General features: G+C 44.5%; 2 protein-coding genes across 8 annotated transcripts in view; both read left to right on the top strand.

Annotated features, from left to right (window-relative positions):
- Positions 1 to 6,741, top strand: part of LOC143022663 (uncharacterized) — a 42,808-nt gene extending 36,067 nt beyond the window's left edge. For 3 of the 5 annotated variants that reach the window (XM_076180994.1, XM_076180991.1, XM_076180993.1), the window contains 2 exons: positions 2,116 to 2,254; positions 6,605 to 6,741. In XM_076180994.1, the coding sequence (XP_076037109.1) occupies positions 2,116 to 2,254; positions 6,605 to 6,661 (196 nt within the window). In that variant the 3' untranslated portion in view covers positions 6,662 to 6,741. Of the gene's footprint in view, positions 1 to 2,115; positions 2,255 to 5,998; positions 6,179 to 6,604 lie in introns of those variants that run through there. The other 2 variants (XM_076180992.1, XR_012966117.1) reach the window with 2 other exon arrangements.
- The window catches only part of LOC143022662 (uncharacterized), a 62,783-nt gene continuing 43,195 nt past the window's right edge, over positions 6,710 to 26,297 (top strand). Inside the window, exons 1-4 of one of the 3 annotated variants that reach the window (XM_076180987.1) lie at positions 6,710 to 6,851; positions 7,332 to 7,414; positions 8,822 to 8,864; positions 9,486 to 9,595. The gene's annotated coding sequence lies outside the window, so the exon portion shown is untranslated. Of the gene's footprint in view, positions 6,852 to 7,331; positions 7,415 to 8,821; positions 9,596 to 26,297 lie in introns of all 3 variants that reach the window. The other 2 variants (XM_076180990.1, XM_076180988.1) reach the window with 2 other exon arrangements.

The raw sequence follows: 26,297 nt of genomic DNA on the forward strand, positions 1-26,297 counted from the left end.
GGGATGGAACGGGTGGGGAGATGTTGGGTGAGGTAGTATGTGTGAGCAAAATTTGATGCAGCCCAAAGGGATTTCACCCCGTCTTCTCCTTTTCTGCATGGGGGGGATGGAGAGGGGGGTCACCGATTTAATGAAGCGGCCTTGCTGTGGATGTGCTGTGTCTTGTGACACTGCCTCTGACCCAGGGCAGTGGACAAGGTGCAGGGATGACCCGTCATCCAGGAGGTGCTAAGATAAGAGGGAGGGTGGAGGGGAGTGGAGTGTATTTAGGGATGGAATGGGTGGGAATGATGTTATGCCTTTTTCTTTTTGGCTACCTCCCTTGTAAGGGGGAAAAAGCTTTGGTATATGTCTGTATCTATCACTCTGTGTGGGAAGCTATTTTTTTCTGATCTCTTCTGTAATCTTTTTTTAGTTTCTTTTCATGTCTTATTGTTTTTCCATTGTCCCATTTCAATAAATCACTTATCTAAGATTTCCACTCCCTTCATAATTCTAAAGATAGTTAGTAGGTCTCCTCTTTCCCTTCTTTGTTCCAGTCGGTAATTTTAACTTGGACAGTCTTTGTTCATATGTCATTTTGGAAAGAGTTGGTGCCAGTTTTGTTGTTGCTCTTTGTATTCTTTCTAATTTCTTTATATTCTTTTTGGTATTGGGTGTCCATAGTGTTGCTGCATACTCGAGTTTTGGTCTTATTAGTGTAGTTGAAATTTTTTGATCATTTCCTCATCCTGTGTGTGTGTGACTAAAAATTTGATGTAGCCCGAGGGGATTTCTCCTTGTTTTTTTTTTCTGCACTTGTAGCAGGATCAGGGGAGGGATTGAGGAAGTTAGTGACAGTTTGGGAAGGTGTGCAATAAAAGGAAGTTGAAGATAAATGTGGGTAAAAGTAAGTTGATGAGATGTACAAGGGGAGAATGTGGCAGCAGATTGGAGGTGAGTATCAAGGGAGAGAGACTGGAGTAAGTGGATAGTTTTAGATACTTGGGTGCAAATGTGGCAGGAAAGGGAGGAGGGGAGGTGGAGGTAGAATGTAGATTGAGAGAAGTAAATGCTTTGGGGGGTTAAAAAGTGTAATGAGAAATAGACATTTGAGAATGGATGCTAAGAGGAGATTGTATGAATGTGTGATTGTGCCGACAGAGGAATTTGAATGTATTTGAGATGAGGTGCCTGAGAAGTATAATAGGAGTTACTAGGCTGGAAAGAGTGAGAAATGAGGAGGTGAGGAGGAGAATGGGGGTGGAAAGGGAGTTAGGAGATAGAGTTGAGTATTGGGATGGTTTTGACACATGTCTGATTTTTATTTATTATTAGTTATATGTCAATTTATTATTATTTACTATTTACCTGTTTGTTTATTATTTAAATATACCTATGCATTTATTTATGTATTTTATTTGTTATTTACATTATCATAGTTTTTATTTATTATTTTATTATTAATATGATTTTTTTTTCGCATCCGACCTAGATATGGATCAAAAGGTCTCCTGTCGGCATGCTCCGCCTTTGTAATCCTTTGTTGACTAGTGAATGGTGTGTGGAAGGTTGATGTGCAAAGAGTGAACATGAGGGGACAACCTAGGATGAGATGGATGGATGGGGTAAAGGGGGCTTTGGGGAAGAGGGAATGTCTGTTGAGGAAGGATGGGAGAGGACAGAAGGTAGGGGTGAATGGACAATGGTTGTATATGGATGATGATGTGTTCCATGAGGTGGAATGGGTGGGGGATGGGGGGTGAGGTAGTATGTGTGAGAAAAATTTGACACAGCCCGAAGGGATTTCTCCCTGTCTTTTCCTTTTCTGCATGAGGGGATAGAGAGAGGGGATTGCTGATTTAATGAAGTGGCTTTGCTATGGATGTGCTGTGTCTTGCGACACTGTGGACAAAATGCAGGGATGAACTGTCATCCAGAAGGTGCCAAGATAAGAGGGAGGGAAGAGGGTGGAGAGGAGTGGAGTGTGATAAGGATGGAATAGGTGGGAATGTTTTTTATGCCTTTGTTTTCTGGCTACCTCCCATGTAAGGGGGAAAAAGCCTTTGGTGTATGTATGTATGTATATACATTATATCTTCCTAATTCTCATCCTTCCTGTATTTCTCTGTACAGCACGAGCCAAATCCCGAGCCACAGGGAGGTCTGTTTGTACCAGCAGAATCTTCGACCCGAGTTGGACAACTTGGAGAAGAGGTACTCGACAAGTGCCTCAACGGACCCAGAGCACAGAGTTCTACAGAGCAATCCTATGGTAGGTTGTCGACTTATTTTGTCTTCACTAAGGCTGAGCGGGTTAGGGCGTCGTTACTTTTGGTAAAGGTCGAGGGGATGGCAGTTCAAACCCTGCCGGTGGCAAAGTTAAACTAAGTGCAGCATGGTTCATTAAGGAAGGATTACAAAGGTGGAGCATGGCGACAGGAGACCTTTTGGTCCATATCTAGGTCTGATGCGAAAAAAAAAATATATATAAAATACAGGTAAACGTCGACTTACGATGGCCGCGACTTACGATTGTTCGACTTTACGATGACGACGACGACGACGATATGATAATTTAACCCCTTCCATACGGTGCCGCACATGTAGGCGTCATGAGGAGCAAGTGGATTCGCGACGGTGCCATATCGGCGTCTTGATTATATTTATTGTAGTCACCCCTGTGTTTTTACATTCTCTCAAATGTGCCCTAAATCCCATTCTCTGTGGTTTTCAAAATTCGCGGGTGAAAGAGAACGATCGATATAAGCGGTGACTATATTTTATGATGCGAGTATTATTACGTCACATCGTACGGCTGGCATTGGCTGCTGCCCGCGAGATTTAAGTTCCGTACTGAAAATACATATTATAGTGTTTGAATATGGTAAAAAGGATAAAAATAATTAAATAAACTACTGTACATGTTTAATAGGCTATATTAAGTATCTCTGGTGGTTAATATACAGGTAGGCTAGGTACAGTGACCACGGAACAGAGTGGGGATCGACTTACGATGAGATCGTCTTACGATGGCTCTATCGAAACCTAATGCCATCGTAAGTCGACGTTTACCTGTAAATGATAATCATTCCATGCTACAAAGCCCTCTGTGAGGGGCACCATCCTAACCTCCTGATAGGAGGGGGGAGTGTGTGATGTTAAACCATATCATTATATCATTTATATATATATATACACCAAGGGCTTTTTCCCCCTTATAAGGGAGGTAGCCAAGCCTAAGGCACACACCTATTCCATGACCCTTTCCCCCTTCCTATCTTAGTGCCTATTGGATGATGGGTCATCCCTGTCTCCTGCCCAATGCCCTGGGTCAGAAGCAATGCAGCAAGGCATAGCACATATACAGCAGGGCCAGTTCACTTAAACAGTGACCTCCCCCCACCACCATCACCATCTCCGCCCCCTTATGCAGACATCCCCCTGACTGATACCTTTAATTTTTCTACTTAGAATAACTTAGATGATATAACCCAAATCTTGATATGACCATTGGAATTTAAAGATATAGACCAAGATGATCCTATGGTAGGTTGTCGACTTATTTTGTCTTCATTAAGGCTGAGCGGGTTAGGGCATCGTTACTTTTGGTAAAGGTCGAGGGGATGGCAGTTCAAACCCTGCCGGTGGCGAAGTCAAACCAAGTGCAGTATGGTTCATTAAGAAAGGATTACAAAGGTGGAGCATGGCGACAGGAGACCTTTTGGTCCATATCTAGGTCTGATGCGGAAAAAAAAAATAATAATATAAAATAAATGATAACACTGGGTAACATTTTTTAAATCGTTACGTGACACAAAAGTTCGGAGTTCACGGCGTAAATCGCCGTTTCCTCGAATTCCGTGTGTGAGCAGCTGCTGGGTTGTCTCTCTTCAGCGACCAGCAGTAGTCCGCGAGCATGACTGCGTCTCACCTCCCCTGGTACCTCTCCTCCATTTGACGCATGTCCTGATGGAACCTTTCTCCCTGCTCGTCGCTGACCGCACCAAGGTTTTCAGGAAACTTCTCCATGTGTGAGAACAGGAAATGCATCTTTATACTCATCAAACACCCGAGGTTTTGGAAGTTCTTTATCATGCTGTTGATGAGTGTGGCGTGGTTTGCTGCCTTCTTGTTCCCCAGGAAGTTGTTCACCACCTGCACAAACGACCTCCAGGCGGCGCACTCTAGCGTGTTCATGGAGTTTTCGAACTCTGTGTCCTTGATGAGCTGCCGTATCTGTGGGCCATCGAAAATGCCGGCCTTCAGCTTCTCAATGGTCACTCCAGGGAAGGCTCGCCACAGGTAGTTGAAGCACCTCCCATCCTTGTCCAGAGCGCGCGTGAACTGTTTCATTAACCCAAGCTTGATGTGAAGCGGTGGGAACAAAATCTTTTCCCGGTCAACAAGAGGTTCGTTTATGATGTTGCTCGCCCCAGGTACTAACTGCTCTCGCGCCGGCCACTCTTTCTTCACATAGTGCTGGGCTCTGTCTCGACTGTCCCACTTACATATAAAGCATGGGTACTTTGTGTACCCGGACTGCTGACCAAGTAGAAAGTTCACCATCTTAAGGTCGACGCAGATGAGCCATTGGTGCTGCTCATATTGGATTTTGTCGAGCACGTACTTGACTGCTTCATATTTCTCTTTGAGAGTTGTGGAGTGCGCAAGAGGAGTTGAGGCGAACTCGTTCCCGTTGTGGATGAGCACACTCTTCAAAGAGCGCTTGCTACTGTCTTTGAAGAGTCGCCAATCTCTCGGATCATATTGAGGAGCGCCGAGTTTAACAAGAAGACCGGCGACATCTCGGCAGTACACGAGGTCCTCCTCCTGGCAGAAGTAGCCCATGTAGTCCTGATGCCTTCTACGAAAGAACGTGATACGCGCGTCCTCACCGAGTAGATTTTTCTCTTTGAGTCTGGAGGCCAACAGCTCGGCGGAAGTCTTCGAAAAGCTGAGATCCCGAACCAGATCATTAAGCTCACATTGTGAAAAGGGCTGTGGACCATCTTGTGTTTCATACTCTTCTTCTGTATCTCCTCCCTCATATGCAGTGGTGGCCTCGTCGTCGCTGTCAGGAAGCTCTCTGCACGCTGGTACAGGAAGTTCTTCGCAGTGAGCAACTGGACGGCGGGCAGATGGAAGGTCGGGGTACTGGAGGCTGCTCCGATTCTTCCGGTTGATGCCAGTAGTATTGATGGCGCAGAAGTAACAATCCGATTCATGGTCAGACGGCTCCCTCCAAACCATCGGAATCCCAAACTTCAGTGAAGTTTTCGTGCCCTTCGTCCACCGCCGGAGGTATTCCACGCACGTCATGCACACCGTGTGCGGTGCCCAGGACTTATCTTGGTCACCCAGCTTGACTTGAAAGTAAGCCTGGTATGCGCGCTTCACAAAGCTTGTGATGCTCTTCCTGTGCATTGACAGCATGTATTCTCCGCAAATGTAGCAGAAAATGTCAGGATTATTCCTGCATGACCGTCATGCCAAAGCCCTATCAATACCCTGAAAAGAAAGAAATAAGTCAATTAGTCAATTTCAAACAGAAACACACCAGAAGCAACCATTTATATATGAATAATTCGCTATATTCTTCAAGAAAAATAGGATTGAACTCAAAACCCTTCAAATTATCATATGTATAGCTCATCAGGTAGGCCTATGGCTGTATCTCAAAAAATTGACCTGATTGAGCAAAACCAATGTGATATTCGGAAAGTCGAAAGCTGTAGTGTACGAACATGGATACAAATAGCTTTAACCCAAGTCTATGATATTCCTGGAGTTCTGAAGTATAATATCTTATATTCAATAAGACAATATATCTCACTGTACTATTCCATGCATAAAATATTTATTTGATGAAATAACGTTTCGCATGGGAGGCGACGATTGAGCCCAGTGCATAGAAGCGAATCTTGTACTTGTTTTCATGTACATTTGAGGGAATTATTTTAAATGTTATTAGACCTTTATCACTTCAACCTCTTTTGATCAATTATGCCTCGACCAGCGGATACCAACGGATCCCCCATGGTGCCTCGCCAGACCTACTGCCTGATCTTTCCCTCGACCGTACGCACGAAGTGTAGATGACGTGCAACCAAAAAGTGGATTTTAATTTTTTTGTTTTTTACATGCATATTTTCTATTTTTTTATATTTTGTATCTTTGTGTTAATTTGTATTTTCGGTCTCTAATAAGAATCCTGTGTAATATATTTTCTTTCTTTACCCTATCCTATTAATTTATCATTATTAATTTATTATTTAGTATAACAATCAAAGAGTATTGGATATTTTGCATACGCTGAGAATGTTCTACTATGAGGCCACAAACGAAACATTTGAGCTGGATTTACGCTCTGCATCATATGTCCTTGAGTATACACCTCGAATGTATACGGTCCGAGTTACGACCGTTTCGACTTACGACCGGTTGGTCAGAACCGATCTAGGTCGTAACTCGGATAGTGAGTGTACAACATACTTTACACGTGCCCACTACATATTTTATAATGCGCGTATTGTGATGCATCGTCATAGATCAGGCAACCTGACGTGTGTGCGAATATTTGACTCGTATTGAAGAGGTCAAACTCTCCTTTACCTCTCGGCAGATGCACCATGTGTTGACGACCATGAATGTAAGGCAGGGTCTCAGAACGGTTTTGTAAGTTCGAATCAGTCCAGTGAGGATTAACTGCCGTAAAGATGAACAACTGCAGACAGCAGCCTTCGAGGACAGAGAGTCAGCTGCCCTCCACAGATGGACAGAGTCATGAGAAGCCACCAGACGTGATTGACTGCAGGCAGTTGTTAGGACGGGCAAACAAGTTCGTGGAATCTGCGTCTTTAAAGATTCAGGTCAGGGTTAGGATGAAGATAAATATATATTTATATATGTTTTATTCTATTTATTTATTAATTTTTTATTATTATAATTCAGTGCCCTTGCTGTCTTACTGCATTGCTCCTGACCCTGGGTGATGGGGAGATACAGGGATGACCCCTCATCCAGGAGGAGCCAAGATAAGAGGGAGGGAGGGAGGGAGGGTGAATGGGAGTGGAGTATGTTGGGGATGGAATGGTTGGGAGTGGTTTCTATGCCTTTTTTTTTTTTTTTTTTTTTTTTTTTTTTTTTTTTTTTTTTTTTTTTTTTGCTGCCTCCCTTGTAAGGGCAAAAAAGCCTTTGGTGTATGTATGTATTATTATTTGTTTATCTATTTTTATTTTTATCATTTATTTATTTTTCTTTTTAAGAGAGAGAGTGTGCCATATATTTTAATGGAAGAACCTAGTTTGAAATTACTGTTGAAGAACTCTGCCATTGTTTTTTGTCTTCAGGAAAGTGAGGGTTTGGTCCAGGTTTGCCGTTCCTAGTCGAGGTGCATCAGTACAGTCCAGAAGAACAACCCTTGTCTCTGGAGGTGAGATTTTGTTCATCTCTTGTGACCTGTGGTTACGTAGGTAGCTTTTACTAGGTTGTGCTTTGCCTGGCCCGCCTTCCTGATAAGGGGGGAAAAGTGTTTTGGTATACCGATAGGATTAGTCCCCCTTATGAGGGAGGTAGTCAGCCAAGGTAGATTTGTACACATGTGAAAGTGGTCAGCATTCATAACATCACTTGAAGTCATCTATACTTCTTTCGTTCCTTCTTACTCTTCTTCGTCATCTTTGTCTTCTTCACCTCCTCCTCCTCCTCCTTTCTGTGCCTCATTCACCTTCTCTTCCTCCTTCAATTTCTTCTTCTCTTTCTCCTCCTCCTCCTCTTCTTCCTTTTCTTCATCCTCCTCCTCCACCTTTTCTTCCTCCTCTTCCTCCACCTTTTCTTCTTCCTCCTCTTCCACCTTTTCTTCTTCCTCCTCTTCCACCTTTTCTTCTTCCTCCACCTCCACCTTTTCTTCCTCCTCTTCCTCAACTTTTTTTTCTTCTTTGTCTTCTTATTTGACTTCTTCTGTTTCTACCATCTTGTCTACCTTCCCACACGGGGCATTGTGACCACAATCGATGTTTTAGGAACTCATGACATCACAACAGACCTAGTTGGGAATGGAACAACTGGTCGCAGCCCAACTGGCCACAGGAAACTGGTGGGGGTGGTTTCGGGTTAGGTTTGGATTAGGGGATTTAGGGCTGGTTAGGTTAGGTTTGGATAAGGCTGGTTAGGTTAGGTTTGTTTGGTTAGGTTGGTAAAGTTAGGGCTGGTTAGGTTAGGTTAGTCCATGGCCAGTTGGGCTGCGACCAATTGTCTTGGACCCACTCAATATTTTTATGATTAGCTCAGTGATTCTTAACCTGGCAGGGGAGAGGGGGGGGGTGTAACTGTACCCCCAGGGGCTACGAAACCTTAATCCCGGGGTACGAGACATGATGGCCAGTGCATGGCACATATTTGCCATGAGAAAGCACAATGCACATTCATTGGATCCTACAAGTTGACAAATTTAATTTGAAATAAAAAAAATTACCCATGTTCAGTAATTGAATGTATCTGATCATTTCTCAGCAAGGTTTGTATCACTAATCCTTTTCATATGTTTGTATTGTATTTATATTGGATGGGGGTACGAGAAAATTTTCCGAGGTAATCGAGGGGTACGGCCACTGAATTAGAGAAGCCAATTGCTTCCCAGAAAAAGACGAACGCTCGTCATTCAACCTCTGCCATCCTTCTGATCTGCTGCTCATTCTTGGATATTTCCTCCAACTCTGCCTCTTTGGTGCAGTGTTGTCGAGATGGAAGCATTGGTTATTGCTGAAAATTTACTTGCCATCTTTCGCTTCCTCAACTTTCGAATGTACCATACATATATTAATGGATTTCTTTTTTTTAGCATGTGAAACGTGCATCAGAACTTCACTTCAACTTCTTCAAAGGTACCATATTTATATTAATGGATACATACATACATATACCAAGGCTTTTTCCCCCTTACAAGGGAGGTAGCCAAAAAGGAAAAGGCATAAAATCATTCCCACCCATTCCATCCCAGAATACACTCCACACCCCTCCACCCTCCCTCTCATCTTAGCACCTCCTGGGTGACAGGTCATCCCTGCACCTTGTCCACTGCCCTGGGTCAGAAGCAGTGTCGCAAGACACAGCACGTCCACAGCAAGGCCGTTTCATTAAATCGACGACCCCCCTATGGATACATACATATATATATTTATTATTTATTGTTTTTGGGGGGAGGGAGGGGGGGACATGAAATTTGCATCAGAATTTTGTTTCCTCAGCTTCTTTGAGTGTACTGTACTTGTATTAACGGATCAATTGATTTCCCTTTTTTTTTTTTTTTTCGGGCATGAAATGTCCATCAGAATTTCACTGCCTCAGATCTTCGAATGCACTGTACTTGTATTAATGGATTGATTGATTTCACTATTATTTTGTAATTTATATTTTATTTAATTTAATAATACATTTATTTTTATTTATGGATTTATTTTTTATTTATCTATTTTTTTTTATTCTGGGTGTGAAATGTGCATCAGGATTAACATCAAAGAATTGCACGAGGTTCCAGCCCCCCACTGCCATTCCAGGAGAGAAGCAGAAGAAGCAGCAGTTGGTCAAGGAAGCAGAAATCTTTGAGAAATGGAAGGTAGGAAGTAGGCCAGTTGTCTGTCCACAGGAGGCTGCTACAGAAGGAATTCTCCCCCTTCTCTCCTCTCTCCCTCCTCCTTTTCCTCCCGGGGCATTCTACGTGAAGTGTGCACACTTTTTGGCAAAATCTTGACACTAGGTCATCGATTTTGATAATTTTTTGCAAGCAGGTTGAGTCTGATGAGAAAACATTAAATACCAATTTTTATGGCTCTGGGTCACCTATGACCATTTTTATGGTAAGGTGAATTTTGGGTCAAACTGGTTGACCCTAAACCTTTGAGAGGTCATAACTTTGGCCATAATTGACCGACCTAAATGATTTTGGTACCAAAATGCTCAGGAAAGAGAGGTCTATCAAATGAGTGGAAGAACGACATTCCTGGGACAATTTTGCCATGATGACCTTGTTTTGAATTCTTTGACCTTTGACCCCGGCCAAACTGCAGCTTCGATCTGGCCAAAAATGTTCTAATGTTAGCTCCATTTTATCTTTCATAACTTCAGGAAAAATAAAAATGGGATCTCCAAAGACTTTTAATTCATGGGCATTTAAGTACCACCAGGTGGGTGGTATTTTCAGTTATGTCACTACTGGGGTCATTTATAACATCAGATAGTGTTTGTAAATAGTCGTTTTGAGAGTGTATGATTTATCTTGACACATCATATTTCAGTCTTTCCAAATACAACCTCTCCCCCTTTCTAGGTTGCCACTTCTTGGAAACAAAGCACTTGTAACACCTATACCAAAAGAATAAAGAAGCTGTAATTGGAGATATTTTATTCAATTTTAGAAATTTGGCACATGTCGAAAACATTAAATCAGTTATATACACATTTTGGTTAATACTGAAAAATAAAATAGAGGCAAAACAAAATTATTGAAAGAATATTTGAAAATTGAAAGAATATTGGGATGGTTTGGACACATGGAAAGAATGAGTGAAGAAAGACTAGTAAAGGAGGTATGGAAGGCAGATGTGGAGGGAGTGAACATGAGGGGACGTCCTAGGATGAGGTGGATGGATGGGGTGAAGGGGGCTTTGGGGAAGAGGGGAATGTCTGTTGAGGAAGGAAGGGAGAGGACGGAGGACGGGGGTGAGTGGAGAGTGGTTGTATATGGATGATGTTGTGACTGCATGAGGAGGAATGGGCGGGGGGGTGGGGTAGTATGTGTGAGTAAATTTTGACGCAGCCCGAAGGGATTTCTCCCCGTCCTCTCCTTATATGCAAAGGGGGACGGAGAGGGGGGGTCGCCGATTAAATGAAGCGGCCTTGCTGTGGATGTACTGTGTCTTGCGACACTGCTTCTGACCCAGGGCGGTGGGCAGGGTTCAGGGATGACCCATCATCCAGGAGGTGCTCAGATGAGAGGAAGGGTGGGAGGGGTGTGGAGTGTATTTAGGGATGAAATGGGTGGGAGTGTTTTTATGCCTTTCCCTTTGTGGCTACCTCCCTTGGAAGGGGGGAAAAGCCTTGGTATATGTATGTATGTATTCAAAAAAAAAAAAGACTCCTTGCTAATCATGTAGGTTCTTCCGGTTGCAGTTTTCGGTTCTACTGACAACAAAATGTCAGAGATATCCATCAAACAAGAATCTTCCATTTCAGGGAAGCAAAAACTGGGAGAGGGTCCATGCGGGTGAAGAAATTTCACATTCACTTCTTGTGATTCTGGAAAAGCTTCAGAAATGTAAGCAAGCCACCAATGTCCATCGTAAATCACAGTGACATAGCCTGCAAGTTTTCCATTGAACACTGGACAAGAAATATTTTTTGGTTAGAATTCTGATTTGATTGGTACGGCTTGATTGTTGATACTTATCCTTTAAAGACTGGATGATTTCTGGCATACAGTTGACATTACACCTTTGTGGCACATCTTGTTTTCCTGAACTACTACCAGCTACCAAATCCAGCTTTCTCTTAAAAGATTCCTCAACTTTCAACCTTTTCTCATCCACGTAAGTCGGATGCCTTATGGCTTCCTTTTATAAAAGGGGCTCTCACCGATAAAAGACAATGATTTGTTCAGTAATTCAACTTCAACTTCTCCTTCCACAACATCTGAATCCTCTTCTTGGCTATTCATCACATTCAGCTCCGCTTCAGATACTGGACTTTGAGACTCCTCTGAAGTTAGTTCCTCAATTGATAACTGTGCAAGCCTCTTTCTACAAACAGAACAAAGCTTATCACCCTTGCTAAGAAAAGATGAGAACTTCTGCAAAAGCTGAGAAGAAACATTTCTTAGATCTTTCTTTTGCAGGGATTTATGGATCTCTGCAGTACTTTTGAAGATGAGTCTGAAAAGATCCAAAAAGCAAAAATTTACGGTTTATAAATAATATAAAAAATATTATTTGAAATTACCTTATACAAATTTAAGACAGAAGCAACTTGTAGTATGCTTCTGTAATGTTATAAATTCAAACAGAATCCGACAAACGCTTGATAACACAAAAACTGTAAAACAAGCACCAAAACGCTCATACTGAATAAACAACTCACAAGTACACCGTACAGCATTTTGCACCTTCACCAAACACTGCAACACGACTCCCAGTTTACCAATCCTTTGCACCAGCCTGCAGTAGCAGCACACACAAATACATTTTCTCTCTCTGCAACTTCACTGCTCTCGTCATTAGCACATCACAATTATAATGTTGCAATTGCAACTGCAAGTCCATACAACTGAACGCATCATACACTCAAAAATCACAATAGCATATGTAATTTCAGTTATACAGCTATATTTAAAAGTGCCAATCAGGGTGGATTGGTTTAAACCAAGTGGTTTAAACCATGTTTTTTTTTTTTAATAAACCACTATTTTTGTTGTTGTCTTTTATCTTTGGATCAATATATCAATATAGCTGCTTCTTAATACCAAAATGCAACACAATACCATGTGTTTTCCTTTATTTCACACAACACAAAATTTTGTAGGCTAGCATTAGCGGTAATAGTCTGTAAATAAGTATGATGATAAGTTACATACCTCTTGATTGAGTCTTGGCTGGCTTCAATGGCTTGTGCAGCATGCTGTCCAAGCTAAATATTTATGTCGGTAGACCGACAATAGCACTGCAGGTGTAAAGTTCTGGGCCGCGACTCCCGCACCCATAACATTTATGTTGGTACATAAATACCCATATTTTCAAAACCCATGGAGATCCCATTTTTATTTTTTATGGGGCTACAGAAGATAAACAGAGCTAATTTAAGAAAAAAAAAAAAATAGGCTGATCAAAGTTGCAATTTGGCTAGGGTCAAAGGTCAAAGAGTTCAAAATAAGGTCATCATGGCAAAATTGTCCCAAGAACGTTGTGCTTTCACTCATTTGAAAGATCTCTCTTTCCTGAACATTTTGGTACCAAAATCGTTCAGATTGGTGCATTCTGGCCAAAGTTATGACTTATCAAAGGTTTAGGGTCAATCAGTTTGACTCCAAATTGACCTGGCCATAGATATGACCTCAATGACCTGGTAGGCCTCATACTTGGTATGTGAACTTTATTCATCATAACCAACAAATTGTATCAATTTTATAATATTCTGTGACCGAGCTGTCAGGAGGGTGTGTACACTTCACGTAGAATGCCCCTCCCCCTCCCTGCTCTCTTTGCCTTGCATCCTCCTCCTCCTTTTCCTCCACCTCCCTGTCTCTGCCTCACTCTCTCCTCCTTCTTTTGTTCACTCCCCTTCCTCCTTTTCCTCTTCTTCCTTTGCCTCCTCCTCTTCTCTGCCTCTCTACCTCCTCCTTTTCCTCCGCTCCCGTTCTTTCTCTGTTCCTTCCTCTTCCTCCTCCACCCCTTCTCTCTCTCACCCTTTCCCCTTTCCTACCCTCTCATCCCATCTCCTCTTGTTGTCTCTCCTTCCCTCCACTCCTCTCCCCTCCCATCTCCTCTTGTCTCTCCTGTCCTCTACTCCCTCACCTCTCCTGTCCCCTCCCCTCCTCTCTCCTCCCCTCCCCTCTCCTGTCCCCTCCCCTCCCCTCTCCTGTCCTCTCTCCTCCCCTCCCCTGTCCTCTCTCCTCCACTCCCCTCTCCTGTCCTCTCTCATCCCCTCTCCCCTCCCCTGTCCTCTCTCCTCCCCTTTCCTGGCCTCTCTCTTCCCCTCTCCTCCCCTTTCCTGGCCTCTCTCTTCCCCTCTCCTCCCCTTTCCTGGCCTCTCTCTTCCCCTCTCCTATCCTCTCTCATCCCCTCCCCCCTCCTGTCTTCTCTCCTCCCCTATCCCATCCTCTCCCCTCTCCTGTCCTTTCTCCTCTCTCCTCCCCTCCCTCTACCCCTCTCCCGTTCTCTCTCCTCCCCTCTCTCCTCTCCTCCCCTCTGCTGTCCTCTGTCCTCCCCTCTCGTATCTCCTACCCTCTCCCCTCTCCTGTCCTCTCTCCTACTCTCTCCCTTCCCTTCTCCTGTCCTCTCTCCTACTCTCTCCCCTTTCCTGTCCTCTCTCATCCCCTCTCCCCTCTCCTGTCCTCTCGCCTCACCCTCCCCTCTCCCGTCCTCTCTCCTCCCCCTCCGCTCTCCCGCCCTCTCGCCTCACCCTCCCCTCTCCCGTCCTCTCTCCTCCCCTCTCTGTCCCTTCTCCTCTCGTCTCGAGAGGAGAGGAAAGGAGGAGGGTAAAGAGGAGGACGAGGGGTGAAAGGGTAGGAGATACGAGAGGAGAGAGGGGAGGGGAGGAGATACGAGAGGAGAGAGGGGAGGGGAGGAGATACGAGAGGAGAGAGGGGAAGAGAGAGGACGGGAGAGGGGAGGAGAAATCCTCCCTCTCCCGTCCTCTCTCCTCCTCCCCCTCCCCTCTCCCGTCCTCTCTCCTCCTCCCCCTCCCCTCTCCCGTCCTCTCTCCTCCTCCCCCTCCCCTCTCCCGTCCTCTCTCTTCCTTCCCCTCCCCTCTCCCGTCCTCTCCTCACGAGAGAAGGGACAGAAGAGGGGAGGAAAGAGGACAGACGGGAGAGGGGAGGGTAGGAGAGAGAAATGTTCTCCTCCCCCTTCCCTCTCCCCCCCTCCCCTCTCCCGTCCTCTCTCCTCCTCCCCTCTCCCGTCCTCTCTCCTCCTCCCCTCTCCCGTCCTCTCTCCTCCTCCCCTCTCCCGTCCTCTCTCCTCCTCCCCTCTCCCGTCCTCTCTCCTCCTCCCCTCTCCCGTCCTCTCTCCTCCCCCTCCCCTCTCCCGTCCTCTCTCCTCCCCCTCCCCTCCTCTCTCCTCCCCCTCCCGTCCTCTCTCCTCCCCCTCCCCTCTCCCGTCCTCTCTCCTCCCCCTCCCGTCCTCTCTCCTCCCCCTCCCCTCTCCCGTCCTCTCTCCTCCCCCTCCCGTCCTCTCTCCTCCCCTCTCCCGTCCTCTCTCCTCCCCCTCCCGTCTACTCCCTCCTCCCGTCTCGGGAGGAGGGAGGAGAAGGACAGAAGGGGGAGGGTAGGAGAGAGGACAGGAGAGGGGAGAGGGTAGGAGAATGGAGACGGGAGGAGATACGAGAAAAGAGGGGAAGAGAGAGGACAGCAGAGGGGAGAGAACAGGAGAGGAGATAGGACGGGAGAGGGGAGGGGGAAGAGAAATTTTCTCCTCCCCTCTCTTCTACCCTCTTCCCTCTCCTCTCGTGAGGAGACGAGTGGAGAGGGGACAGAAGAGTAGAGAGGGGAGGAGAAAATTTCTCTTCCCCCTCCCCTCGACCGTCTTATCTCCTCTCCTCCCCCGTCCACTCTCCTCCCCTCTCCTGTTCTCTCCCCTCTCTACTCTTCTGTCCCCTCCCCTCACGAGAGGAGAGGAAAGAAGGAGAGAGGAGGGGGAGGAGAAAATTTCTCTTCCACCTCCCCTCTCCTCCTCCTCCCCTCCTCGTCTCTCTCATCTCCTCCCCCTTCTGTCCTTCTCTCCTCCCCTCTCCTCACGAGAGGAGAGGAAAGAAGGAGAGAGGAGGGGGAGGAGAAAGGACGGGAGAGGGGAGGGGGAAGAGAGAGGACGAGGAGGGAACCTCCCCTCTTCCGTCCTCTCTCCTCTCCTCGCCTCCCCTCCTCTCCTCTCTCCTACCCTCCCCCTTCTGTCCTTCTCTCCTCCCCCTCCTCTCTACCCTCCCTCTTCTGTCCCCTCTCCTCTTGTCTCCTCCCTCCTCTCGAGACGGGAGGAGGAGAGAGAGACGAGAGGAGAGGGGAGGGGGAGGAGAGAAAATTTCTCCTCCCCCTTCCCTCTCCTGTCCTTCTCTCCTCCCCCATCCCCTCTCCCCTCTACTGAGAGGAGAGGAGAGACAAGCAAGGAGGAGAGTAGAGAGAAGGAGGAGAGGAGAGTAGGAGCAGAGCAGAATAGAGAGGAGGAGAGGAGATGAGAAGAGAGAGAAGGGGGAGAGGAGAAGAGAGAGAAGGGGAGAGGAGAGTGGATATGAGATGGGAGGAGAGAGGAGAGGAGGTCAGTTCCCCTATCTCCGCTCCTCTTGTCTCTCCTCTCCCTCGAGAGGAGAGACAAGAAGAGAGGAGAGGAGAGGGAAATGGAGGAAAGGGGAGGGTTTTAAAGGGGAAAGGCGAGAGAGGGAGGGGAAGAAGAAGCAGAGGTACAAAAACGAATACAGACCTGTTCAGCCGCCCTCCAGTTCTCTGTGTCCAGGTCCTGATGCAACTGGTCCACCTGGACGTCAACCATAAGATACCGCAGGACCTCCCTGCCTTCCTTCCAGCAGCCCTGTGACGGCAGTGCTGAAGTTGCTGCACACCATCGCCAACCTCTCGACTGAAACTTCCACCAGCTTCTTGGGAGGAGAAACGAATGCAAGGATCACCCGACTCGTGTCACTGAACAAATACGCGTATGATTTGTGTCACTGAACAAATACTCGTACGGGGTCCAATGACGAGTGCCTGCCTGCCTGCCAGCAGGGGGCCCCAGACGTTGGAGAATTGTCACCCATTTTCCAATTCTGCCAACGTCCCCACTCTCGTCTGGAGATCGTCAACCCTTTGATCTCCAGACCAGGCCTGAGGTCTCCCGTATCAATTTCGCCTGGATTTCCCTTTTCCTACTACTACTACGACCCAGTCATCCGTTGATCCATCCTTCCCGTTGCCCCTTGTCTCTCTTGCAGAAGACCTGCGGTGACACAGAGAAAGACCACATGTCAAAGGGCCGTGAAGAAATACACTTTTCCATATACATACCAAAGGCTTTTTCCCCCTAACAAGGGAGGTAGCCCAAAAATCAAAGGCATAAAATCCACTCCCACCCATTCCATCCCCAACATACTCCACTCCCATCCATCCCCCTCCCTCCCTCTTTTCTTGGCTCCTCCTGGATGATGGGTCATCCCTGCATCTCGCCCACTACCCTGGGTCAGAAGCAACGTAGCAAGACGCACCATATTCACAGCAATTGCCACTTCACTTAATCGGTGACCCGCCCCTCCTCTACCTAGCCTCAAATTCATGTACATTTCCACCTTAATCTATACCCTCAATTTCCTTCCTTCTTCTCCTTCTCACCCTCCTCCTGTTAGACCTGATAGGTCTGTCAGTTGCCACGTCTCGTTAGCTCTCTCCATTGTTGACGTTCCTCGTATTTTCTATCCCTCTCAACCTCCTCCAGTGAAGTTCCCCTCTTGTACAGGGCCTGCTGGATATTTGTTCTCCATCTCATTTTTGGACGTCCCACAGGTCTTCTTCCTTCTGGTTCCCATAAGTAGTACTTCTTTGGATATCTTTGCTCTTCCATCCGCATAACATGTCCGTACCATCTCAGCTGTCCTCTCTCCACATAGTCCAGCACATTCTCAAACCCCAATGCTTCTCTTATAACTTGATTCCTTATTCGGTCCACCCTTGTACATCTGTAGATAACCCTTAGTGCTCTCATTTCTGCGGCCTGTATTTTACTCCTTGTCCTACTGGTTAATTTCCAGGTCTCACATCCGTAACACAGTACTGGTCTTAATATAGTTATATAGATAGTTTTCTTCACTTTCCTTGGTATCGCGGGATCCTTAAGAAGTGGGTATAGTGACTGCAGCTCTATATTATACTTCTTGATTCTTTCACTTATTTCCGAAAGTATATCCCCTCCGCTGTTAAAATCAGCTCCCAGATATTTGAAGTTGTGTACTATTCTTACTTCTTGGGTATCTATTGTAACTCCTCCATCTCCCGAAATTCTGCTTACGTTCATGTATTCACATTTTCCGACATTTAACTCCATTCCCATTTCTGTCAATTGCTCAGACCATCTGTCCACAGCTTCCTGTAAGGTCTCTAGATCATCAGCTATAAGTGCCACATCATCAGCATAGGCAAAAGTAACCGTGTTATCCTCCATCTGAGTTATTTCTTTCATTATATAGTCCATGTACACAATAAAAAGCAATGGTGACAACACACTGCCCTGTCTCAAACCAATTTCTAGCTCCATATTCGGAGATCACTGCACTTTCAGATGTACGATAAAGTCCTTTTACTGCATTTGCAAGGTGGGTAGGTACCTCATACTGGGGATCCTCAAGCACACCCCATAGTTTCCTTCTTGGCACTCTATCAAAAGCCTTATGTAAATCCAGGAAGATCACATGTTTCTCAACATTCCATTCCCATGCCTTTTCAACGAGCATCCTCAATGCAAAAATCAAGTCTGTGGTGCTTCTTCCTGGTCGAAAACCATATTGCCATTCACCCAGCTTCTTTTCAACTACAATTCTTAATCTGGCCTCCAGTATTCTTTCATATACCTTTCCTATATGCGGCAAAAGTGATATTCCTCTGTAGTTACTACAGACTGTCCGGTCCCCTTTCTTAAAGATAGGGCATATCAGAGCTTTACTCCATTCTGCAGGCACTGTTGCTGTTTTATATGCTGCATTGAACATAGACACTAAATATGGCAATAAAGTCTCTTCTGCTTCTTTAAAAATCTCAGCCGGCAAGCCATCGCATCCTGCAGATTTTCCATTCTTCATTCGTTTAATTGCTGCCTTTACCTCGTTGGATGTTATTTCCAAACTCTCATCATTTCTCACTTCTCCCATCTCCCAATGGTCCGCCACCTCGTCCTCATTAACATTCAGCAACTCACTAAAATACTCTCTCCATCTATTGTCTATATCAGCAGGGTTTGTCAGGATGTTACCCTCCCTATCTTTAATGGTTGAACAAGTTTCCCTGCTTCCTATACGATAGCTTTTTGCTAAACTATAAAGTAATTTCCTTCCAGTAGTAAAATCATCTTCTAACTGTTCTCCTAATTGATCCCAAAATTTTCTCTTTGCTATTTTCTTTATCCTTTCAGCCTCTTTCCCTGCACTTTCGTACATTAATCTGTTTTCCCTTGTTCTTCTTTTCATCCGTGTGCGAAAAGTCTTCATCTTTTGTTTCACTGCTTCCCTCACCTCTTCAGTCCACCAAGGGGTCTGTTTCTTTCTTTTCCCCCCAACATACTTCACTCCAATAGTTTCTTCTGCAATATTAGTCAACTTGTCTTTAAGATAGTTCCACATATGTTCAACAGCTTGATCATTCTGTACTGTCACCTCATCTGCGATTTTTCCGTTCAGCCTCTGCTTAATCTCACCCTCTTTTAGCTTGACCAGATTGAGTCTTCTTCTTTTTGGGGGCGGCTTTTATCTTAATTTCTTGAAAGTTAGTTTGGCCACCACTAGCCTGTGGTCAGCATTCATTGACTCCGAGGGAATGCTCTTTACATTTGATATATTTCTCTTATCATTGCAGACTATAAGATCTATCATTGATCTGCATACGTATTCCCCTCTATCATTGGTCCATCCATACCAAGTCCACTTATGCGACTCTTCTGTGTTGAAAAAAGGTGTTCATTATTTTCAAATTATTCAGGGTACAAAAATCCAAAACCCTCTCTCCATCTGCATTTCTGTCTCCTACACCAAAGGCTCCAATGACATCCTCATATCCTACCCTGTCTACTCCGAAGTGTCCATTCCAATCTCCTATTACAAATATTTTCAATCTTTCATTAAAGAGATCAATAGCAGCCTGTAGCATCTCGTAGAAGTGTTCTTTTTCTTCTGTTGTTCTTCCACTCTGTGGTGCGTATATTTGTATAACCCCTATTTTCTCTTCCCTCATCCTTAATACGCATCCTATTATTCTTTCACTTATATAGTGAATTCTCTCTATACCTTTAGCAAGGTCTGGGCTAACAAGTATTCCCACTCCATGTCGAGCATCATCCTTTCCTTTCCATATAAGAGTGTAATTGCCATGTATCTTCCTACCTTCTCCTCTAATTCTAGTCTCTGCCAGACCCAGTACATCAATTTTCCTCCTTTTCATCATCTCAACAACCTCCTCCTCCTTATCCTTCAGGGTTGCACAGTTTATAGTTCCCAGCAGAAGAGTTTTTCCGAGCACATGTCCATTATCGGTCCTAGTCGTCTCCGTTTGGTCTACCTGATTCCAAGGCGTAGCGTGAGTTTCTCGAGCAAAGTACAGGTAAACGTCGACTTACGATGGCCGCGACTTACGATTGTTCGACTTTACAATGACGACGATATGATATATTTAACCCCTTCCATACGGTGCCGCACACATAGGCGTCATGAGGAGCAAGTGGATTCGCGACGCTGCCATATCGGCATCTTGATTATATTTATTGTAGTCGCCCCTGTGTTTTTACATTCTCTCAAATGTGCCCTGAATCCCATTCTCTGTGGTTTTCAAAATTCGCGGGTGAAAGAGAGAACGATCGATATAAGCGGTGACTATATTTTATGATGCGAGTATTATTACGTCACGTCGTACGGCTGGCATTGGCTGCTGCCCGCGAGATTTAAGTCCCGTACTGAAAATACATATTATAGTGTTTGAATATGGTAAAAAGAATAAAAATAATTAAATAAACTACTGTGCATGTTTAATAGGCTATATTCAGTATCTCTGGTGGTTAATATACAGGTAGGCTAGGTACAGTGACCACGGAACAGAGTGATACACAAATTGGGGATCGACTTACGATGAAATCGTCTTACGATGGCTCTATCGAAACCTAATGCCATCGTAAGTCGACGTTTACCTGTATAGATAACTGCCGGCTTGCTAGGCCTGTCGCAGCCCACCGCTGTCGTTAGCGTTACCCAGGGGGCCCCTCTTGGAGGTGACAGTCGGAATTTACCCCCCAACTCAATTTCCAATTATCATATTTAGATTTGAACTCATGTCTTGTGTGAGCTTGGGCCGTATCACTTCTGAAGCCATTCCATGTACTTAACAACTGCCTTCACTTCATCCTTCCTTATTTCTCCCCCATTTTCCTCACTCATCACAGTCATTTTCTTAGCACTTCCCACTGCAACTATCTTTCCCTCCCCATCCTCCTTCACATTTAGCAACTCCCTAAAATACTCTGCCCATCTTCCCCTTACTGCCTTCTCTTCCATTATCATCTCTCCATCTACACCTTTTACCTTTTCTTCTCTACTTGATTCGCCTCCTCTTCCTCTCTTAATTTCTTTCCAAAACATCTTTTTATTACTTTCAAAATTTTCTGTCATCATATCCCATTTCACATCTGCTCTCCTCTTTGCCTCCTTTACCTTTTGCTTTACTTCTCTTTTCTTTTCTTTTTACCTCTCGTATGACTCTCGGCAAATTTTCCCATTTTCTCCTGGTACTTTTTCAACACAAAAATTTAAAAATTCACGAGAGTCTCCATTTCAACTTACTTAACTTGAAAATTTGTACCATATTTATAAAATTCATACTTTTACTGCGTATGGACAGCAAATTTGATGGACATTTGACAATTTGGATTTTGGGGGGGAAAATGGACATCACTATGAACATCTGCCCTATTTAAACACCCAAAGGGTTAACTTATGCCTGTCTCATTTGAAGCCCTTCATGCTGCCAGTGTGGAAATATGCAAATGTTTTGAAGATATATACATTATTGTAAAATTTGATAATAAAACCTATGGCAAATTTACCTTAAGCATTCCTTGCTGCACGCCTTCTCCTCCTACCTCCCTGAGTTGGTGGATACCTGGAACTGCTCCCATCTTATCCACGATTCCTGCAAGAAAATGGATTTATCTGAGATGAGATGTACATAATGAAAAAAATATATATATATATACAAAAGTGACTGAAGGCCTGTAGCAACCCATTTCATGTCAAATTTTGCCAGCTCCTTGAGGTATGTTTGAATTTTCTTGGCAGCTTGCTCATAGACACTTCAACAGAAACAGTTACCATACAAATGCAAATAAAGCGAACATCAACATCAACATCCCAAGGTCTTACACCCCAACTCCAGTCACTAAATGGCCTGGCAAGTGACATAAATGCACACCACTCAATATAGCTACACATAAAAACAGCAGATCAAAGAGAAGGCAAAATCCCAAACCTAAACATATCAGATAGAGATACTATATCCAACCTGCCTGAGGCCTGACCACCATGGAATTGCCTAAACAGACAAGATAAAGTTGACACCATCCATCACCTTCAATAATGATTCCATGCCAGTGGACACAATTTTCCTAATCCTCTGCCCCAATCTCTCCTCCAGGAGACAACCCACAGCTCCCAGGTAACCAGCTACAGGCACTGGGTGGGCCCATAAGTCACTCAGGGAAGAAATACAATGTTGCCTAGGGATTGTTGTTGTTGTTCCCTAGACTGTCTGTCCGAGTGGTCCTGTCTCCCCAAGGAATGCCATGGCCGAAACGAAGTTTTCCCACAAATCCTTTATTTACCTAGTTGTATTTTGCAGGAAGGGGAGCTATGCTCGTGATGTCCCGCCTTTTTGTATCTTGCAGTGTCTAGTTTGTTTTTAAACTCATGAATGGTTTTTGCGCATACTATTTCATTGTCCAGTTTGTTCCAAGTGTCCAAAACTCTATGAGGAAAACTGTTTTTCTTCAGTTCTCTTCTATAGCTATGTTTTTTTATTTTCTTTCCATGTCCTCTTGTGTTTCTTTTGTCCCAGTTAACCCCTTCCATACAGTGCCGCACACGTAGGCGTCATGAGGAGCAAGTGGATTCGCGATGCTGCCATATCGGCGTCTTGATTATATTTATTGTAGTCGCCCCTGTGTTTTTACATTCTCCCAAATGCGCCCTGAATCCCATTCTCTGTGGTTTTCAAAATTCGCGGGTGAAAGAGAGAACGATCGATATAAGCGGCGACTATATTTTATGATAAGAATATTATTACGTGACGTCATACGGCTGGCATTGGCTGCTGCCCGCGAGATTTAAGTCCCGTACTGAAGTGGTTAAGTAAGTTCTCTCTATCGAGTACCTCTGTGCCTCTCATGATTCTGTAGATGGTCAATAGGTCACCTCTCTCTCTTCTTTGCTCCAGTGTCGGTAACTCCAGTTTAGCCAATCTCTCCTCGTATGATAGGTTTGCAAGTGCAGGTGCCATTTTTGTAGCTGCTCTTTGGATTCTTTCTATTTTCTTTGTATTCTTTTTGGTACTGGGGGACCACAATGTCGCCGCATACTCTAATCTAGGCCTTATCAATGTAACCAATATTTTTTTTATCATGTCTTCGTCCAAGTATGTAAACGCCACTTTTATTGATCTTGAGTGTATGTTGTGTTGTTTGCATGCATGATTGTGTATAATGCAGTCTTCCCTGACACATTGAATAGTATGGGTTGAAGTGTTACATCCTGGGCATTTGTCCACAATGCAGTCATCCAGTCCCTTCTGGTGGTAGCTTAGAAGGGCTGGGTGGTGGCCACATTGCAGTCTGGCCGGGTGGACTCTGTCCTTTCGTGGGAGAGAGGATTCTGTGGGATGGATATCAGGGGGTCTGGCATGCAGCAATGTGTTGTCTTTTAGAGTGTTAATGGAGCAGTGAGTGATGTGATTATGAGTATGTTTCTGGAGGCTGGTATTTGGTGGTTTTGGAGGAAGAGAATATTTGGGTGTTTTCTTTATGTGTCTTGGTGTGTTTGTGCGGGCTGCAGCAAGTGTCTGTGTGCCTCTTGTGTCAAGGTGATCTTTGACTTAGAGGACTTTTGTTTCTGTGTAGATGGTCTGTAGGTGTTGTATATGTACAGCCTGTAATTGTTTTTAATGCTTTGTTTTGTACGGTCTGAAGGGTGTTGAGGTGTGTCTCACTGAGATTAGGTGCCCATACTGGATTGTTAGTGTGGGGCATTGTAGGATGAGGTGATGTCTTCTATGTGATGGTTGCATCTAAGACAGTTTAATTCTGTGGCCAGGCCTACTTTGAGTTGATACCGTTTTAATGATGTATGGTGTCCTCAATGTAAGCATGCCAGTGTCATTCTTATTTCTTTTGGGAGGGATTTTCACTGTGGCTAGCATCGGGGGTGGGGGGGTTGTGGAGTACTGAGTTTGGTGATCTATCTTGAAGAACTTTTTAGTAATCTGAGGAAGAATATATTTTTTTGAGGGTATATTGTGTGGTATGGGAGGTAGGTTGTTCTACATGTTTGAGGAGGAAGATTTTTCAGCTGGTACTGCTTGTGGATAGTTTTAGATACTTGGGTGCCAATGTGGCATGTTAAGATTATAAATAAATATACGCATATTTGTGATATGTATTATGGAGAGTAAAGGGTAATGAAAAAAAATATATATATATTGGAGTAAAAATTGTTTCAAGACGTACAACTGTTGATGACACAAAGCGAATCGGTTTTGAATAAGCGAATTGGAAGCGGAAAGAGACAGTGTGAACTTGGAATATTATGAAGAATTTAAAGAAAAATACAAGACCTGGCTAGGCAGTTTATGGAGAAGCGAGCTAAGGTATACATGAATTTACAAAGCAGTAATTGAGCAGATTTGCCATTAAGTGTAATTTAGCACTTTGGTAGCAGACCGTAGTTGCTGGCAAACTTTTGTGATAATGGCACCGTTGGTAATAAAGGATCCACCTAAATTAGTAGACAAAAAATATTATGAACAGTGGAAGAAGGATATTGCTATTTGGCAGAAGAAAAGCAAGAAGAAGATGAAGAAAAGCAAGCTCTTGCTGTGCATTTGACATTGACTGGCAAAGCCAGAGAAGTGAATAGTGAAATTGAAATAGGTAAATTAGCCAGTAAAGATGGAATGAAGGAACTAATGAATAGATTAGATGAAGTGTTTTCATTGAATAAAAACAGACGAGCTTTTATCGCTTATTCAGAGTTTGAGATGTTTAAGCACCCATTTGAAATGAGTATTCCTAAGTACTTGGTGGAGTTTGAAAGAAGACTTTTCAAGTTAATAGAGTATGAAATGGAATTGCCTGACCAAGTTCTGGCATTTCGACTACTGAAAAGTTGTGATCTTTCTGATATTCAATTCAATTGGCAATATCTACAACAGCAACAGTTACTTTTAGTGAAATGAGAAATATGTTGCAAAGGATGTTTGGTGATGGTATTATGGATCACAGTTTGAGTGGAAATATTTCGAATGGAGTTGTAAAGTGTGAACCTGTTAAAATTAAGTGAACCTGTGTTGCAAGCTAGTGGAAACCGATTTGACACTCGCCCCTGAGGATTTAGGCCAAGGTACGGAAGCAGGTGGACCAATAGTCTTGGAAAATGGCCTAGAGGACAAGGTGGTGGTTCATCGAAATGCTTTCGATGTGGATCAACAGATCATTGGATTAGAAACTGCACTGAAAAGGGAGAAAGGCCTAGTCTTAGCAGTGGTGTAATGGAAGCAATAGATGAGGGTGATAATGATTATAAAGAAGTACATACATACATACATATACCAAGGCTTTTTCCCCCTTCCAAGGGGGGTAGCCAAAAAGGGAAAGGCATAAAAACACTCCCACCCATTTCATCCCTAAATACACTCCACACCCCTCCCACCCTCCCTCTCATCTGAGCACCTCCTGGATGACGGGTCATCCCTGCACCCTGCCCACCGCCCTGGGTCAGAAGCAGTGTCGCAAGACACAGCACATCCACAGCAAGGCCGCTTCATTTAATCGGCGACCCCCCCTCTCCGTCCCCCCTTGCATATAAGGAGAGGACGGGGAGAAATCCCTTCGGGCTGCGTCAAAATTTACTCACACATACTACCCCACCCCCCCGCCCATTCCTCCTCATGCAATCACAACATCATCCATATACAACCATTCTCCACTCACCTCTGTCTTCCGTCCTCTCCCTTCCTTCCTCAACAGACATTCCCCTCTTCCCCAAAGCCCCCTTCACCCCATCCATCCACCTCATCCTAGGACGTCCCCTCATGTTCACTCCCTCCACACTCTGCCTTCCATACCTCTTTTACTAGTCTTTCTTCACTCATTCTTTCCATGTGTCCAAACCATCCTAATATTCTTTCATCAACCCTATCTCCCAAATCCTTTTTCACCCCTGTTTTCCTCCTCACCTCCTCATTTCTCACTCTATCCAGCCTAGTAACCCCCACCATACTTCTCAGACACCTCATCTCAAACACATTCAAACTCCTTCTCTCTTCTTCTCTTATGTTCCACGTTTCTGCCCCATACAGTGCTGTTGGCACAATCACTCCTTCATACAGTCTCCTCTTCGCATCCATTCCTAAATGTCTATTCCTCATTACACTCTTTAATCCACCAAGGCATTTACTCGCTTCTCTCAATCTACATTCTACCTCCACCTTCACTCCACCTTTTCCTGCTACACTTGCACCCAAGTATCTAAAACTATCCACTTCCTCCAGTCGCTCTCCCTTAATGTTCACTTCCAGTCTACTGCCACTTTCACCCCTTGTACATCTCATCACCTTA

This window comes from Oratosquilla oratoria, unplaced genomic scaffold (assembly GCF_046742065.1).
Source record: "Oratosquilla oratoria isolate Oo_2021 unplaced genomic scaffold, ASM4674206v1 SCAFFOLD135, whole genome shotgun sequence".
NCBI lineage: Eukaryota > Metazoa > Arthropoda > Malacostraca > Stomatopoda > Squillidae > Oratosquilla > Oratosquilla oratoria.